This window comes from Eleutherodactylus coqui, chromosome 8 (genome assembly GCF_035609145.1).
Source record: "Eleutherodactylus coqui strain aEleCoq1 chromosome 8, aEleCoq1.hap1, whole genome shotgun sequence".
NCBI classification, from domain to species: Eukaryota; Metazoa; Chordata; class Amphibia; order Anura; family Eleutherodactylidae; genus Eleutherodactylus; species Eleutherodactylus coqui.
The window spans coordinates 192,848,936-192,865,740 of record NC_089844.1 but is presented as its reverse complement, the minus strand read 5'-3'; the positions used below and the strand labels follow the sequence as shown (position 1 = coordinate 192,865,740).

At 46.8% G+C, this 16,805-nt stretch overlaps 1 protein-coding gene across 2 annotated transcripts in view; it reads right to left on the bottom strand.

The window, feature by feature from the left end:
- TMEFF2 (transmembrane protein with EGF like and two follistatin like domains 2) overlaps window positions 1–16,805 on the bottom strand; it is an 895,617-nt gene that overhangs the window by 237,479 nt on the left and 641,333 nt on the right. For both annotated transcript variants that reach the window (XM_066577156.1, XM_066577157.1), the window contains exon 7: window positions 9,958–10,017. In XM_066577156.1, the coding sequence (XP_066433253.1) occupies window positions 9,958–10,017 (60 nt within the window). The remainder of the gene's footprint in view (window positions 1–9,957; window positions 10,018–16,805) is intronic.

Genomic DNA, 16,805 nt, shown 5'->3' with positions numbered 1-16,805 from the left:
CTGCTCGTAAAGGCGCGCCGGCTCTGCGCACATTTCCGCAAGTCCCACACGGACGCTGCCACCCTGCGCACCCTGCAACATCACTTTAAGCTGCCAGTGCACCGACTGCTGTGCGACGTGCCCACACGGTGGAACTCTACGCTCCACATGTTGGCCAGGCTCTATGAACAGCGTAGAGCTATAGTCGAATACCAACTCCAACATGGGCGGCGCAGTGGGAGTCAGCCTCCTCAATTCCTTTCAGAAGAGTGGGCCTGGTTGGCAGACATCTGCCATGTCCTTGGTAATTTTGAGGAGTCTACCCAGGTGGTGAGCGGCGATGCTACAATCATTAGCGTCACCATTCCTCTGCTATGCATCTTGAGAAATTCCCTGCAAACCATAAAGGCAGCTGCTTTGCGCTCGGAAACGGGGGCGGGGGAAGACAGTATGCCGCTGGATAGTCAGGGCACCCTCCTGTCTATTTCTCAGCGCGTACAGGAGGAGGAGGAGGAGCATGAGGAGGATGAGGAGGAGGGGGAAGAGACAGCTTGGCCCGCTGCTGACGGTACACCGGCTGATTGCCTGTCATCCTTTCAGCGTGTATGGCCTGAGGAGGAGGAGGAGGAGGAGGATCCTGAAAGTGATCTTCCTAGTGAAGACAGCCATGTGTTGCGTACAGGTACCCTGGCACACATGGCTGACTTCATGTTAGGATGCCTTTCTCGTGACCCTCGCGTTGCACGCATTCTGGCCACTACGGATTACTGGGTGTACACACTGCTCGATCCACGGTATAAGGAGAACCTGCCCACTCTGATTCCCGAAGAGGAAAGGGGTTCGAGAGTGTTGCTATACCACAGGACCCTTGCGGACAAGCTGATGGTAAAATTCCCAGCCGACAGCGCTAGTGGCAGAAGGCGCAGTACCGAGGGCAAGGTAGCAGGGGATGTGCGTAGATCGAGCAGCATGTACATCCCAGGCAGTGCAACAGTCTTTAAGGGCCTGGCCAGCTTTATGGCTCCCCACCAAGACTGTGTCACCGCTCCCCAGTCACGGCTGAGTCGGCGGGAGCACTGTAAAAGGATGGTGAGGGAGTACGTAGCGGATCGCACGACCATCCTTGGTGACGCCTCTGCCCCCTACAACTACTGGGTGTCGAAGCTGGACACGTGGCCTGAACTAGCGCTGTATGCCCTGGAGGTGCTTGCTTGTCCTGCGGCTAGCGTCTTGTCGGAGAGGGTGTTTAGTGCGGCTGGGGGAATCATCACAGATAAGCGTAGCCGCTTGTCAACCGACAGTGCCGACAGGCTAACACTCATCAAGATGAACAAAGGCTGGATTTCGCCAGACTTCTGTTCTCCACCAGCGGACAGCAGCGATACGTAAGCAATACGTAGGCTGCACCCGCGGATGGAAGCTACGTTCTCTCTCACCATCCAAAACGGGGACATTTGTGCTTCATCAATCTGTGTCTAATATTCCTCCTCCTCCTCCTCCTGCTCCTCCTCCTGAAACCTCACGTAATCACGCTGAACGGGCAATTTTTCTTAGGGCCACAAGGCTCACTCAAATAATTTTTCAGAACAATTTTTATAAGTTTCAATTAGCTTAAAAGCGTTGGAACTTTAACTTGAACCAATTTTTCGTTACACTGGGCTGCCTCCAGGCCTAGTTACCACTTAAGCCACATTAACCAAAGCGATTCACCTGCCATCTTGGTTGGGCATGGCCAATTTTTACTGAGGTACATTAGTACTGTTGGTACACCAATTTTTTGGGGCCCTCACCTACAGTGTAATCATAGTAATTTCTATGTTCTTCGCCTGCACTCATGGTACAGAAAGGTGTGTGGGGTTGGCCTACAGTTTAGCTACATAAATGTCACTTGTGCCTTGGCTATACTAAGGCTACTGAAATGGAACGAAGACTGCGCTCCCGCTATACTGCTGCTTCAGAATTGTTACTGGGGCCTGTCTTGAGTGCTACTATTGCCTACATGGAACGAAGACTGCGCTCCCGCTATACTGCTGCTTCAGAATTGTTACTGGGGCCTGTCTTGAGTGCTACTATTGCTTACATGGAACGAAGACTGCGCTCCCGCTATACTGCTGCTTCAGAATTGTTACTGGGGCCTGTCTTGAGTGCTACTATTGCTTACATGGAACGAAGACTGCGCTCCCGCTATACTGCTGCTTCAGAATTGTTACTGGGGCCTGTCTTGAGTGCTACTATTGCTTACATGGAACGAAGACTGCGCTCCCGCTATACTGCTGCTTCAGAATTGTTACTGGGGCCTGTCTTGAGTGCTACTATTGCTTACATGGAACGGACACGTGGAGAGGACACGTAGTGCCTCAAAAACATCCCCCTCCTCCTCCAACAGGGAAAACATTGTTGGCAAATGCCTTTGCATTGGTTCGTCTGGCGGCAGTCCAAGAATTTCACCTTTACCGACACTACAAGAGAGCCCCCCCACCATCCCCCCGCCACGGCCCACTTAATCCTGGCCACATTCCGAAAACCAACAAAATACAACCGTGGTACTAGGTCCGCAGTCACCACCACATTACCACCAACGCGGTTACTGTTAAGGTGCATATAACCACGGACACGTGGAGAGGACACGTAGTGCCTCAAAAACATCCCCCTCCTCCTCCAACAGGGAAAACATTGTTGGCAAATGCCTTTGCATTGGTTCGTCTGGTGGCAGTCCAAGAATTTCACCTTTACCGACACTACAAGAGAGCCCCCCCACCATCCCCCCGCCACGGCCCACTTAATCCTGGCCACATTCCGAAAACCAACAAAATACAACCGTGGTACTAGGTCCGCAGTCACCACCACATTACCACCAACGCGGTTACTGTTAAGGTGCATATAACCACGGACACGTGGAGAGGACACGTAGTGCCTCAAAAACATCCCCCTCCTCCTCCAACAGGGAAAACATTGTTGGCAAATGCCTTTGCATTGGTTCGTCTGGCGGCAGTCCAAGAATTTCACCTTTACCGACACTACAAGAGAGCCCCCCCACCATCCCCCCTCCACGGCCCACTTAATCCTGGCCACATTCCGAAAACCAACAAAATACAACCGTGGTACTAGGTCCGCAGTCACCACCACATTACCACCAACGCGGTTACTGTTAAGGTGCATATAACCAGTCTGACTGGGGCATGCAGACACCTTGACAGAATGAATAGTGTGTGGCACATAGGTTCCCCATTGCTATGCCCACGTGTGCAGCTCCTGATGGCGGTGGCACAGGATTGTATTTCTCATTGCTTCTGTACAGCATTGTGGGCTATCGCCCCGCCCCTATTAAAGAGGGTCGCTACCTAGCCGTGCCAACCCTGTGCAGTGTGTGCCTGCGGTCCCTCGTCGTGGCAGACGCACTTCTAAATAGACATGAGGGTGGTGTGGCATGAGGGCAGCTGAAGGCTGCGCAGGGACAGTTTGGTGTGCGCTGTGGGGGGGAGGGGGTGCGGTTGGGCAGCATGTAACTCAGGAGAAGTGGCAGTGGAGTGTCATGCAGGCAGTGATTGTGCTTTGTTGGAGGTAGTGTGGTGCTTAGCAAAGGTATGCCATGCTAATGAGCGCTTTTCAGAAGTAAAAGTTGTTGGGAGGGGGGGGGGGCCGACTCTTGCCGCTATTGTGGCTTAATAGTGGGACCTGTGAACTTAGGATGCAGCCCAACATGTAGCCCCTCGCCTGCCCTATCCGTTGCTGTGTCATTCCCATCACTTTCCTGAATTGCCCAGATTTTCACACATGAAAACCTTAGCGAGCATCGGCGAAATACAAAAATGTTCTGGTCGCCCATTGACTTCAATGGGGTTCGTTGTTCGAAACGAACCCTCGAGCATCACGGGAAGTTCGTTACGAATAACGAACACCCGAACATTTTGGTGTTCGCTCATCTCTAGTCTTCTCCCTTCGGCTTGGCTCGGCAGCATCAGCGTTTTGGCTCCGCCCCCTTGAACGCGTCATCGCGTAGCTCTGCCCCGTCACGTGCCGATTCCAGCCAATCAGGAGGCTGGAACCGGCACACGTTTTTCACATGTTTTTCACATACAACCTTCCTAAAGTCTGGGATCACCAGGTGGAGGTACTCTTAAGTCTACTTCGTTACCTGTACTGCCAATTCTGTAAACTGTACCATCATCTGGAACTTATGTTTAGTAAAGTTTTGCCAGGCCCTGACCATTCCCAGGGACCTGAGGTACTTTACTTCTTTCTGTGGCTCCATTATATACCGCCGAGAGTCATACCAGTGGGTTACAGAATGGTGGCATCACCTGTGACATCTGCTAATTCCCTGTTCTCCAGTTTATGAGGCATCCCTAGCCCAGAGGTGTCCAGAAGAGGCCCAGCGCTGCTCTGGCCAAGTCTACGTGTATCCTTCTGGAAGGGAATCTGGTAAGTGCCACCGTGACAAGTGACCGCTCTACCCTCCCAGCTCCTCAACGTGTGCTTTGTGTCTGGGGTCACCTTACGGCATGCTGCACCTCACTTCTGGCGGCCGCATATATTCAGCGTGTGCTTTGCGTCTGGGGTCACCCTACGGCATGCTGCACCACACTTCTGGCAGCCGCATACACTCAGCCCCACAGGAGCACATGCCAAATCGAATTATTGGAGGGAAAATGTAACTCCTCCTCCATTGCCACTTGTGCAGGTGGGAGGGAACTTATGAATATTGTAAATGCAATGTTTTTATCCCTTGCTCATCTATGCTTGATAATGGAGGTAGAACCTCTGAAACACATTGCATACCCGCTTAATGAACCTTATTTATTTATTGAAAAATAAATGGCATTAGCCTTAAGTCATGGTTTTGAACATCACTCCATACCGACAGTTGGTTCAAGGTGCACCTGGATTTTACGGTGAGGTCACTGTCTTGTGATCCCCCTAGAAAGTAAGTGAAGCTTTATTTGATTTCATTCTTTTATTGTATTGTTTTTATTGATTCCAAAACTTCTGGAGCTTTTTACTAACTCTGGTTTTAAAATACAATGAGATCCTACCTAAAAGCGGAGCACTTGCCATGATGAGGGAGACCCCACATCAGGAACCTAGGGCAATTCTAACTCTTCCTAAATGGAAAACAGGGATAATGTTTGATGTAGAGAATAACAAGAATATAATATAGTTGGAAACTAATATGCAATAAACCAAATGAAATAGCAATATAGTCAGAAGTAATAATAATAATCTGTATTTGTATAGCGCCAACTTATTTTGCAGCGCTTTCAAGCATGGGAGAAACGCAGACAATACATGTGATATACAATCAGTTTGAAACAAACAGGGTAGGGGTGGTACAGGAGGTACAAGGGGGTCAAATGAGGCATGGGGGAACACAGGCAGTAAGGGAAGTATATGTGGAAATCAGTTATTAGAAAGTAAATGGCATGGGGTGGGAAGGAGGTTAAGGGTTAGAGGTCAGGAGATTTGGTATGCCTCCCTAAAGCGGTGAGTTTTAAAGGCGCATCTGAAATTTTGTGCATCATGAATTGTCTGGATGCCTTGGTTTAGAGTGTTCCAGAGGATGGGTGCTGCTCTGGTGAAGTCCTGTAGGCGAGCATGTGAGTTTCGTATTGCTGGGGTGTTTAGTCTTAGTGTTAGCAGATCGCAGTGTGCGGGCTGGGTAGTGTATGGACAGGAGGTAAGCAATGTACCATGGCGCAGCACCATGGAGAACTTTGTGGATGAGGTTGAGGAGATTAAATTTAGTTCTGTAGTGGATGGGCAGCCAGTAAGATGTTCCAACACCCCAGTACACCTAACACCAAACATACTTATCTGACTATGAAGCAGGAGAGGAGTGACCAATGTAACCACAACAACAACATACTGGAAGCATAATTGGTGTCCTCCATAAAGAGGAGCTGGAATTAAATTATATGGACGCATTCCAATTTGTTGACCTACACACATGCAGAGAAATGCTCTTGTCGGTGTCTGATGCAGAAGTGATATTAAAGGGGTTGTCCCGCGAAACAAAGTGGGGTTATACACTTCTGTATGGCCATATTAATGCACTTTGTAATGTACATTGTGCATTAATTATGAGCCATACAGAAGTTATTCACTTACCTGTTCCATTGCTAGCGTCCTCGTCTCCATGGTGCGTCTAATTTTCAGCGTCTAATCGCCCGATTAGACGCGCTTGTGCAGTCCGGTCTTCTCCCTTCTGAATGGGGCCGCTCGTGCCAGAGAGCTGCTCCTCGTAGCTCCGCCCCGTCACGTGTGCCGATTCCAGCCAATCAGGAGGCTGGAATCGGCAATGGACCGCACAGAAGACCTGCGGTCCACCGAGGGTGAAGATCCCGGCGGCCATCTTCGCAAGGTAAGTAAGAAGTCACCGGAGCGCGGGGATTCGGGTAAGTACTATCCGTTTTGTTTTTTTTAAACCCCTGCATCGGGTTTGTCTCGCGCCAAACGGGGGGGCTATTGAAAAAAAAAAAAAAACATTTCGGCGCGGGACAGCCCCTTTAAGCATAAACCAGCGCACAGGTCACGTGGGCCAGGGCTGGCACCATGATGTCACCATGGGCTCATTTCCACAATATTGCCAACACACTATAACAGAACTCAATAAAAGACATTGTACAGTAGAACTGTTTGCGTTATTAGTTTAGTTAGTTTGTGTTTTTCTGTAATTGTGACTGTCATGACAATTAGTCCATATTTCTAAGTAATCAATACAGAAATCCAGGTAAACAGCATCTGTGTAATGTTGTGCAGCAATGTGATTATAGGACCAAATGCACATGGCCAGGTTAGATTCTGCATACAGGATCCCACAGCGTACCTGTCGGCAGTGTCTTAATCTGTAATGCGGATGTGACGGTTGTGACGGCCAGTACATGCACAGTACAGATGATGCCGCACTGTCGCTAGGTGATGGCGCGGATTCTGCAGCCCGTCTGCAGCTGTCACTGTGGACGGGACGCGGACTGGATGGCTTCCATTGACTTTAATGGAAGCTGTCTGCGCTGAATCCGGGCCAAAATAGAGCATGCTGCAATTTTCCCCTCGCAAGCAGAAAATTGCTATTAATTTCCGCTCGTGGGCATGGAAACACGCTTTTACATAGCATATCTATGGCCAGTAATTGTGCCAAATCTGGAGGCAGATCTGGCTGCGTTCATTGGGCCTAAAAGAGGGACTCAATAGCACAGGCCATTTTATAACAAGGAAAGAACATCGCTATATCCATGGATCCCCGGGTGAACTAATAGAACATAACAATTAGGTTCAACTTTCTTTTTCCTGGAATGAAGTTGGGCTATTTTGTCCGCTGCCTAATGATTTCCATAGTGCCCCCCCCCCCCCCCCCCCCCCCGTGCAGTCCTTTATTCCATTGTTCTTAGCCTCAATAAAATCAATCATCCAAGGATAACACAACTTAAGCACAGTATATCAACTGAACAGCACTGCATCAATTAAAGAAGACATTACATTGAATGCCAAGCCTAATGCACAATAAAAAAGATGCAGCGGTAGAGTCTCCAAGCTTCCTTCTGTTAACACATTGTTCACTGCAGCACTGACGGACCCAGATGACAGGTGAGCTCCAAAGAAACTCCGCATTTATTTGACTTCTCTTATATAACTCTTCAATGAATGGAGCTTTTGTGATGTTGTGTAAGATAAAGTACAATACACAACCCAAGTGCGCTGACCTGGAAAGAGATCTCATTATGGACAAAATAGGCCAAAGCTTTCTAGTCAAAGAACAATTTGAAGTTCTCGTCACAACTTGCTCATCTCAATCAACTCTCTCAGCTAACTTAATAGCAAGTACTTATTTTCTTTTAACCGATTAGTGCAGGGGTGTAAAAGTCAATTTCACCAAGGACTACATCAGCCTTATGGTTACCCTCAAAGGACCGATTGTAGTTGTAAGGCTATATAGTAATAGTGACCCCCCATGGTGACTTGCGGTAGTAATAGTGACCACCTTCCCCCTAGTGACCCTAGTAATAATAGTGACTCCCATAATGACCCCAGTAATAGTGACCTGATAATGGCCCCAGTAGTACTAGTGCCTACCATAGTGACCCCAGTAGTAATAGTGCCTACCATAGTAGCCCCAGTAGTAAAAGTGACTCCATAGTGGCCCCAGTAGTAATAATGCCCCCCACCCCCACCCCATAGGATTTTAAGAGAATAAATATATGACAAACCTGCCAGCATTGTCAAAAAGGAGAAGACTAGCATTTATAGTTTAAAATATGCAGACCAACATATGATAAAATTGTAAGCTAAAGTCAACGCTGCCACCAGTGAATGGCCTGAAACTATTTTAATCAGCAGTAAAGATAACGCGAACAACAAAGACATCTTTTACGCCCTTCCTGCTCCAGGAGGTAAATGTACAAGGGATTCCCACAAATGGATGTAAACTTATATCCTATGGATGATGCTGGTGCAGAAGCTGAGCCCACATCATAAACAGTGGTAGCCATCTGTGACTGACAACTAGCCTCCTGCTGTAACAGCAGGAATAGGTGAGAACGCTGATTCCCGTTGTTAACCCCTTACATGCTGCAATCAGTACAGATTGCGGCAAGTAAAGGATTCAGTAAGGGAATCCATCCTCTCCGTGATGTCACCAGCCCTCCGATATGTAATTGTGGAGAGCCGATGGGTTGCAATAGCAGCCGGATGCCAGACAATGGCACCTGGGTCTGCCATGGCCTGTGACCACTATGAGAAGCGATAACGTATTGCAGTACAGAAGTACTGCAGTATGTTATCAGTGCAATCATAGTATCACGGGTTAAAGTAAGAACAAAAATAAAAATTGTAGAAAAAAAATGTAAAAAAAAAACCTTCTTGTGCGCTTTCCCCTCCTTTGTTTCAAAAAAGTAAAAAATATATACAAACCACATATTTGGTATTATCATAACCGAAATTAGAAAAAAAAAGCTCAACAAACAGCCAAAATGCTTAAATATTTAGTTAATTTTGCCATCCAAAAAAAGGCAATTAAAGTGATTCAAAAAACCACATGTACACCAAAATGGTACCTATAAATATTACAGATCGCCATGCAAAAAAAACAAGCCCTCAAATGGCCATGTTCAAAATAAAAAAGGTATAGCTTTAGAAAGTGAAGATTAAAATCCCCCGAAAATGGTTGTGTCCTCATGGCCAAACTAAGGGGTCTATTGTGGATATGAAGGACTGCAGGCAAAATGTAAATTATATTTATATGTGTTTGAGTTATATTTCAAGCAGAAAAGGTCTCCTTTTCTCTGAGCGGCACCGCCAGCTTGATGTAATGGAGTGCTTTCGTGTTCATTGATCTTTTAACATCCCCGTCAAACAATGACTTTTAGTCGCCATCATTTACTCCCCTGCTGTGAACATCTCCTTCATTTGTAATGCTATGAAGAATAATTCATTTACTGCATGAAAATACAGCGCAGAATGTAAATGTGGGCAGAGACCTCCCATAACTCATCCGCTGGTTACCTTCTGCCACCGTGTAGGGTCAGCAATCTATCACTATGGCAGAGTAATGACTGACGTTTACTAACAAGCAAACAGCAACTTCCCTCTGAATATGCTCTTATAATCAAGCCGGTGATTTCATAGTCCGGCAGAGCAATCCGGCTGTCATTATTCCTGATTGCTCCCCATGCAACACACAACCTTTCATGATGTCGAAACCAGTGCATGATCGTTCACGAGATGACCCCTCGCAAAACTAAACAGACATTACCATTAATCAACGTTTTCTCTGAAAACCTTCCATCTCGTCATTTACTAAACAGTCCGACATACGGAAACAAATGGGGCTTTGAGCATGCTTTGTCTGAATACATTTCTATATGTCGCTTCTACCGTAGAACAGAACATCACGTCCTTCTTCACTGATGTCCCTCTGAATAAGGCACAACGTAATAGAACTGACATCTAGTAACATGCTGCCGACTGGAAGTACACGGCACTTACCTGCATAGTCTGTCCGTGCAAAATGACTGTCTTCTGATTTTGTCGTCGCCGTTGTGTTTTCTGTAAAATAATACATTAACGCTATTAGTATCCATATTGTTCATGGCTGATAAGACACTATGACAGCATTTTATTGACACTACCAGCCTTTGTTAGGACATCCATACTAATATTATACATGCGGAAGGAACTCCGTCTGTTTGTTACCTTTTCACGGCTCAAGCGATTTTGATGAAATTTGGCAGAGAGATTATTTGCATCCTGAGGAAGGACATTGGCTGCGTTTTATCCCGAAAATGTATAGAGTTCTCCAGTGAGCGCAACAAGACAGATTTAGTGATGCACAGACGCACCTTCGCTCTGCCGCTGGCTCCGTGTGGCAAGGTAGAGGGGAGAGGGTGCACATCATAAGCTATGCCTAAACAACGTGAGGGCAGACATTGTTGTCGCACATATATGATTATTAAGTGTGGCGGAGGGGAAGGGGGTGTACATCATAAGCTAGGCCTACACAACGTGAGGGCAGACATTGTTGTCGCACATATATGATTATTAACCCCTTAACGACCAGCCCATAGTGTTTTTACGTCCTCCCGAAGTGGGCTCTATTCTCTGAGGACGTAAAAACATGCTTCCTGCAGAGAATAATGCCCCTCGGGCTGTGGACGTGACAGCTCCATGCTGTCGGTGTCCGCAGGTAGCTGACAGCATGGAGCTGTCATCCCGGGCTGTTCGGACACCCCCCCGGCATTGCGATCGGCGCTATGCAATGGATAGCGCCGATCGCAAAAAAAGTAAATAAAAGTACACAAAAGTTAAAGATTCAGCTGCTCTGATGGATCGGATCCATCGGAGCAGCTGAAATTACTCACCCAGGTCCGGCACGCTGCTCCCCGCTCTCCTGCCGCTCCGGGGCCCGAAGCCGGTCTTCTGCGCATGCGTGCCCGGCGGCATTACGTCAGCCGCATGCGCAGAAGGCCCGGCGGCGCGGGAGATTTAAAATCTCCTGGCTCCCGACTCCTGTAGGTAGCCGGGAGGCAGGAGATGTCAGCGGGGACTGCGGTGAGCGGTCCCCGGTACCGCGATCGCCGTTATCCAATGGTTAGCGGCGATCGCGAAAAAGTTAAAAAAAAGTTTTAAAAAAGTCAGTTTCACCTCCCCTCATGGATCGGATCCATGAGGGGAGGTGAAAATACTCACCCCCAGTCCTCAGCGGTGTCCCGATATCCCGGGACCCGAATCCCCGTCTGCACAGACGGGCTCGAGCCCCGGGGAATTTAAAATCCCTCTGCTCCTGGCTGCCATGTGTAGCTAGGAGCAGAGAGATTATACCGGGGACATGATCACTGTCATCCAATGGATGACAGTGATCATGTAAAGTGAAAAAAAAGTGTAAAAAAGTAAAAAAAAAAAAAGTAAAAAAAGTTTTTAAAAGTTTAAAAAGCGTACGTTTCATCTCCCCTCATGGATCATATCCGTGAGGGAGGATGAAAGTACGTACCTAAGGCCCCCAGATTTATCCGCGGACCTTACCACAGCTTCTGCACACGCGCCCGTCGCCAAAATGGCGGGCGCATGCGCAAAAGCTGTGGATTGCCAGGATAATTTAAATTCTCCCTGCTCCTGGCTACAAAACGTAGCCAAGAGCATGGAGATTTAATGGGGGTCCGCGGTGAGCGGTTCCTGGTCACGTGTTCGCCATTATCCAATAATGGCGATCACGTAAAAGTAAAAAAAAAAATTTGAAGTTTCATCTCCCCTCACTGATGCGATCGGTGAGAGGAGATGAAACTTTTTACCGGAGGCCTGCGTATTTGAATCCCGACGCGATCTTCCTCCGTGGACCTTCCAGGATTCTGCACATGCGATTGCCGGCAAAAAGCCGGACACATGCGCAGGAGTCAGGGAGCCCAGGAAACTTAAAATCTCCTTGCTCCCAGCGACCAACGGTCACAGAGAGCCTGGAGCAGTGACGGGTGGCCTGGTTGAGCGGTCCCCGGTCACGTGATAAAAAGGTAGCGATCTACCTTAGGCCGGTCTCACATGACCGGATAGGAATTACGGATTCTGCATGCGTCTGATCCACGGTATTACGCAGATCAATCGCAATGGATTACACAATTCCGCTCACATTAGCGGGTCGGAATTGCGTAATCCACTCGCAGAAAAGAGAACGCAGCAGGTTCTATTTTACTGCGGATATCGGCAACATAGAGCCCATTGTGCTCCATGGTCGCGGATATACCTGCAGCCCATACGCAACTACATTGTATACGGGCTGCGGGTACCCCCGTCATCGCTAAGCGATGGTGCGGGAAATACAAACAAAGGTGTACTGTGCATGACCGCCTGTGTGAGTACGCAGTTATGCGCAGTACATTACGCAGCCGTACGCAGGGTCACAGCCGGGCTCACAGATGGGATCCGCTGTGGGCCTCCGCAAGCGGATTCCGCCTGCACCCGCGTGAGCCCGGCGTTATTCAGACCGCTACCTGCGATACGTATTTTACAAGAAGCCCCGGAAACGCTCGCCTTCCTGCAGTTCCAGGAGCACCTTGTTGAGCGCCTTCTGTGTGAGACCGCCGCACCTCATCAAGCTTACGGAGACTCACGGAACGCCACTTTTTACACCCCATACCCACCACTGAGGTCACGAAATACCCCCAAAAAGCATGAGAGGAGGGGGGGGGTGGATACCCGGTTTTATTGCCCCATGGGCCCATTCCAACCAGCCTCCGTAATTACCCCTGTCTTCGGAAATACTACACAGTTCACATTTTTACTTTTATCTAAGATTTGCGAACGCCAAAAAGGGCGCGGAGGGGGAGGGGGGAATTTTTAGGGAGTCAATCTTTATTCTGTACAAATAAGCAATGGGGCCTGGAATTTATTCAGCTGTGCCCTAAAATCCAACAGGTGTTCCGTCCTTTATAGGCCTTGCCATGCGTCCTGTAAGTAGATTAGGGCCACAATGGGTATGTTTCTGAACTCGGGACAAACGGGGGTATCCATTTTGGGGAGAACGTCTTCATTCCTATGTGCACTGTACAAAAAAACTGTTTTTAAATTGAAAAAATTGCCAAAAAAATTGAAAATCGTAACTTTTTCCTTCTGCTTTGCTTAGATTCATTCAAATACTGTGGGGTCAAAATACGCAGTACACCCCTAGATGAATTCGTTAAGGGGTCTAGTTTTCAAAATGGGGTAATTTGAGGGGGTTCTTTATAGTTTTGGCCACTCAATGGCTCTATAAGTGGGCAATGGGGCCTGAAATTTATTCAGTGGTACCCTGAAATCCAACGGGTATTCCTTTCATTGTAGGCCTAGCCATGGGTCCTGTAAGTCTATTAGGGCCACAATGGGTATGTTTCTGAACACGGGACAAACAGGGGTATCCATTTTGGGGTGAAAGCCTTCATTTATATGTGTGCTGTACAAAAAAAACTGTTTTTAAATTGACACAATAGCCCAAAAAATGAAAATCCTATTTTTTTCCTTTTGCTTTGCTTGAATTTATTCAAAAACTGTGGGGTCAAAATATGCAGTACATCCCTAGATAAATTCGTTAAGGGGTCTAGTTTTCAAAATGGGGTCATTTGTGGGGGTTCTATATGGTTTTGGGCGCTCAAGAACTCTACAAGTGGTCAATGGGGCCTAAAAGGACTTCAAGCAAAATCTATGTTCTGAAAGCCACCGATTACTCCTTTTATTTTGGGCCCCGTTGTGCATGCGGACATAAGATTAGGGCCACAATGGGTATATTTCTGAAAACAGCACAAACAGGGGTATCCATTTTGGGGTGTAAGTCTTCCTTCATATGTGTGCTGTACAAAAAAAGCTGTTTTTAAAATGACAGAATTGCCAAAAAAACAAAAATCCAAATTTTTTCCTTTTGCTTTGCTTGAATTTATTCAAAAACTGTTGGGTCAAAATACGCAGTACACCCCTAGATAAATTCGTTAAGGAGTCTAGTTTTCAAAATGGGGTCATTTGTGGGGGTTCTCTATGGTTTTGGGCGCTCAAGAACTCTACAAGTGGGCAATGGGGCCTAAAAGGACTTCAAGCAAAATTTGTGTTCCGAAAGCCACCGGTCGCTCCTTTCATTTTGGGCTCCGTTGTGTATCCAGACATAAGATTAGGGCCACAATGGGTATGTCTCTGAACACGGGACAAACAGGGGTATCCATTTTTGGGTGCAAGTCTTCCTTCATATGTGTGCTGTACAAAAAAAGCTGTTTTTAAAATGACAGAATTGCCGAAAAAACGAAAATCACAATTTTTTCCTTTTGCTTGGTTTGAATTCATTCAAAAACTGTGGGGTCAAAATATGCAGTATACCCCTAGATAAATTCCTTAAGGGGTCTAGTTTTCAAAATGGGGTCATTTGTGGGGGTTTTCTATGGTTTTGGGCGCTCAAGAACTCTACATGTGTGCTATGGGGCCTAAAAGGACTTCAAGCAAAATTTCTGTTTTGAAAGACACTGACTACTCCTTTCATTTTGGGCCCCGTTGTGGACTCAGATATAACAATAGGGCCACAATGGGTATATTTCTGAACACGGGAGAAATAGGGGTATCCATTTTGGGGTGTAAATCCTGATTTTCATGTAAACTATAGGAAAAAAATATGTCTTTAAAATGACAGATTTGCAAAAATATGAAATTTTACTTTTTCTCCTCTAAATTGAATTAATTCCTGAAAAAAAACTGTGGGGTCAAAATACTCATGACACCCCTCAGTGAATACATTAAGGGGTGTAGTTTTTAAAATGAGGTCATTTGGGGGGGTATCTATTATTCTGACACTCATGAGCCTTTCCAATCTCGGCTTGGTATAGGAAAACAAAGTGTTCCTCAAAATGCTAAAAAGTTATGTTAAATTTGTACGTCTCCTAAATAGTTAAAAAAAAACGAACGTTTTTCCAATGTGCGCCCAAAATAAAGTAAACGGGTGGAAATATAAATCTTAGCAAAAATTTCTATATTATGTTTGCACATATTTAAGATATTGCAGTTGGAAATGTGAAAAAATGACGATTTTTTCAAAATTTTCCCAATTTTGGCGCTTTTAATAAATAAACACAATTTCTATCGGTCTATTTTTTCCGCCTAAATGAAGCACAACATGTGGCGAAAAAACAATGTCAGAATCGCTTGGATATGCAAAACCTTTCTGGTGTTTTTCCATGTTAAAGTGACACATGTCAGATTTGCAAAATTTGGCCTGGTCATTAAGGCGCAAACAGGCTTGGTCACTAAGGGGTTAAGTGTGGCGGAGGGGAAGGGGGTGCACATCATAAACTAGGCCTACACAAATGGGCAGACACATGAGGGCAGACGTTGTTGTCGCACATATGCGATTTTTAAGTGCGGTGGAGCGGAGGGAAAGGGGGTGCACATCATAAGCTAGGCCTACACAACGTGAGGGCAGACTTTGTTGTCACACATATGTGATTATTAAGTGTGGTGGAGGGGAAGGGGGTGGACATCATAAGCTATGCCTACACAAACGGGCTGACACATGAAGGCAGACGTTGTCGCACGTATGTGATTATTAAGTGTGGTGGAGGGGAAAAGGTGCACATCATAAGCTAGGCCTACACAACGTGAGGGCAGACGTTGGTGTCACACATGTGATTATTAAGTGTGGAAGAGGGGAACAGGTGCACATCATAAGCTAGGCCTACACAACGTGAGGGCAGACGTTGTTGTCACACATGTGATTATTAAGTGTGGCGGAGGGGAAGGGGGTGGACATCATAAGCTATGCCTACACAAACGGGCTGACACATGAAGGCAGACGTTGTCGCGCGTATGTGATTATTAAGTGTGGCGGAGGGGAAAAGGTGCACATCATAAGCTAGGCCTACACAACGTGAGGGCAGACGTTGTTGTCACACGTATGTGATTATTAAGTGTGGTGGAGGGGAAGGGGGTGTACATCATAAGCTAGGCCTACACAACGTGAGGGTAGACGTTGTTGTCACACGTATGTGATTATTAAGTGTGGTGGAGGGGAAGGGGGTGCACATCATAAGCTAGGCCTACACAACGTGAGGGCAGACGTTGTTGTCACACATGTGATTATTAAGTGTGGTGGAGGGGAACAGGTGCACATCATAAGCAAGCCCTCCCCAACGTAAGGGCAGACGTTGTTGTCGCACGTATGTGATTATTAAGTGTAGCGGAGGGGAAGGGGGTGCACATCATAAGCTAGGCCTACACAACGTGAGGGCAGATGTTGTTGTCGCACGTATGTGATTATTAAGTGTGGTGGAGGGGAAGGGGGTGCACATCATAAGCTAGGCCTACACAACGTGAGGGCAGACGTTGTTGTCACACATGTGATTATTAAGTGTGGCGGAGGGGAACGGGGTGCACATCATAAACTAGGTCTACACAACGTGAGGGCAGACGTTGTTGTCACACGTATGTGATTATTAAGTGTGGTGGAGGGGAAGGGGGTGCACATCATAAACTAGGCCTACACAACGTAAGGGCAGACATTGTTGTCACATGTATGTGATTGCTAAGCTAGCAGGGATACCCGTTGCCCAGGATTAAACCCTGAACAAAAGATGCATTAACATGGATTGAGATTTTAAAGAAAATCTGTGTTGCCCAAAGCAAGAATCACAGCACAGCTCTTATTTTACCTCAGCTGTATAAGAAATACCAACCAATCCCAGCACAGCTCTTTTTTTACCTCAGCTGTATAAGAAATACCAACCAATCACAGCACAGCTCTTATTTTACCTCAGCTGTATAAGAAATACCAACCAATCACAGCACAGCTCTTATTTTACCTCAGCTGTATAAGAAATACCAACCAATCACAGCACAGCTCT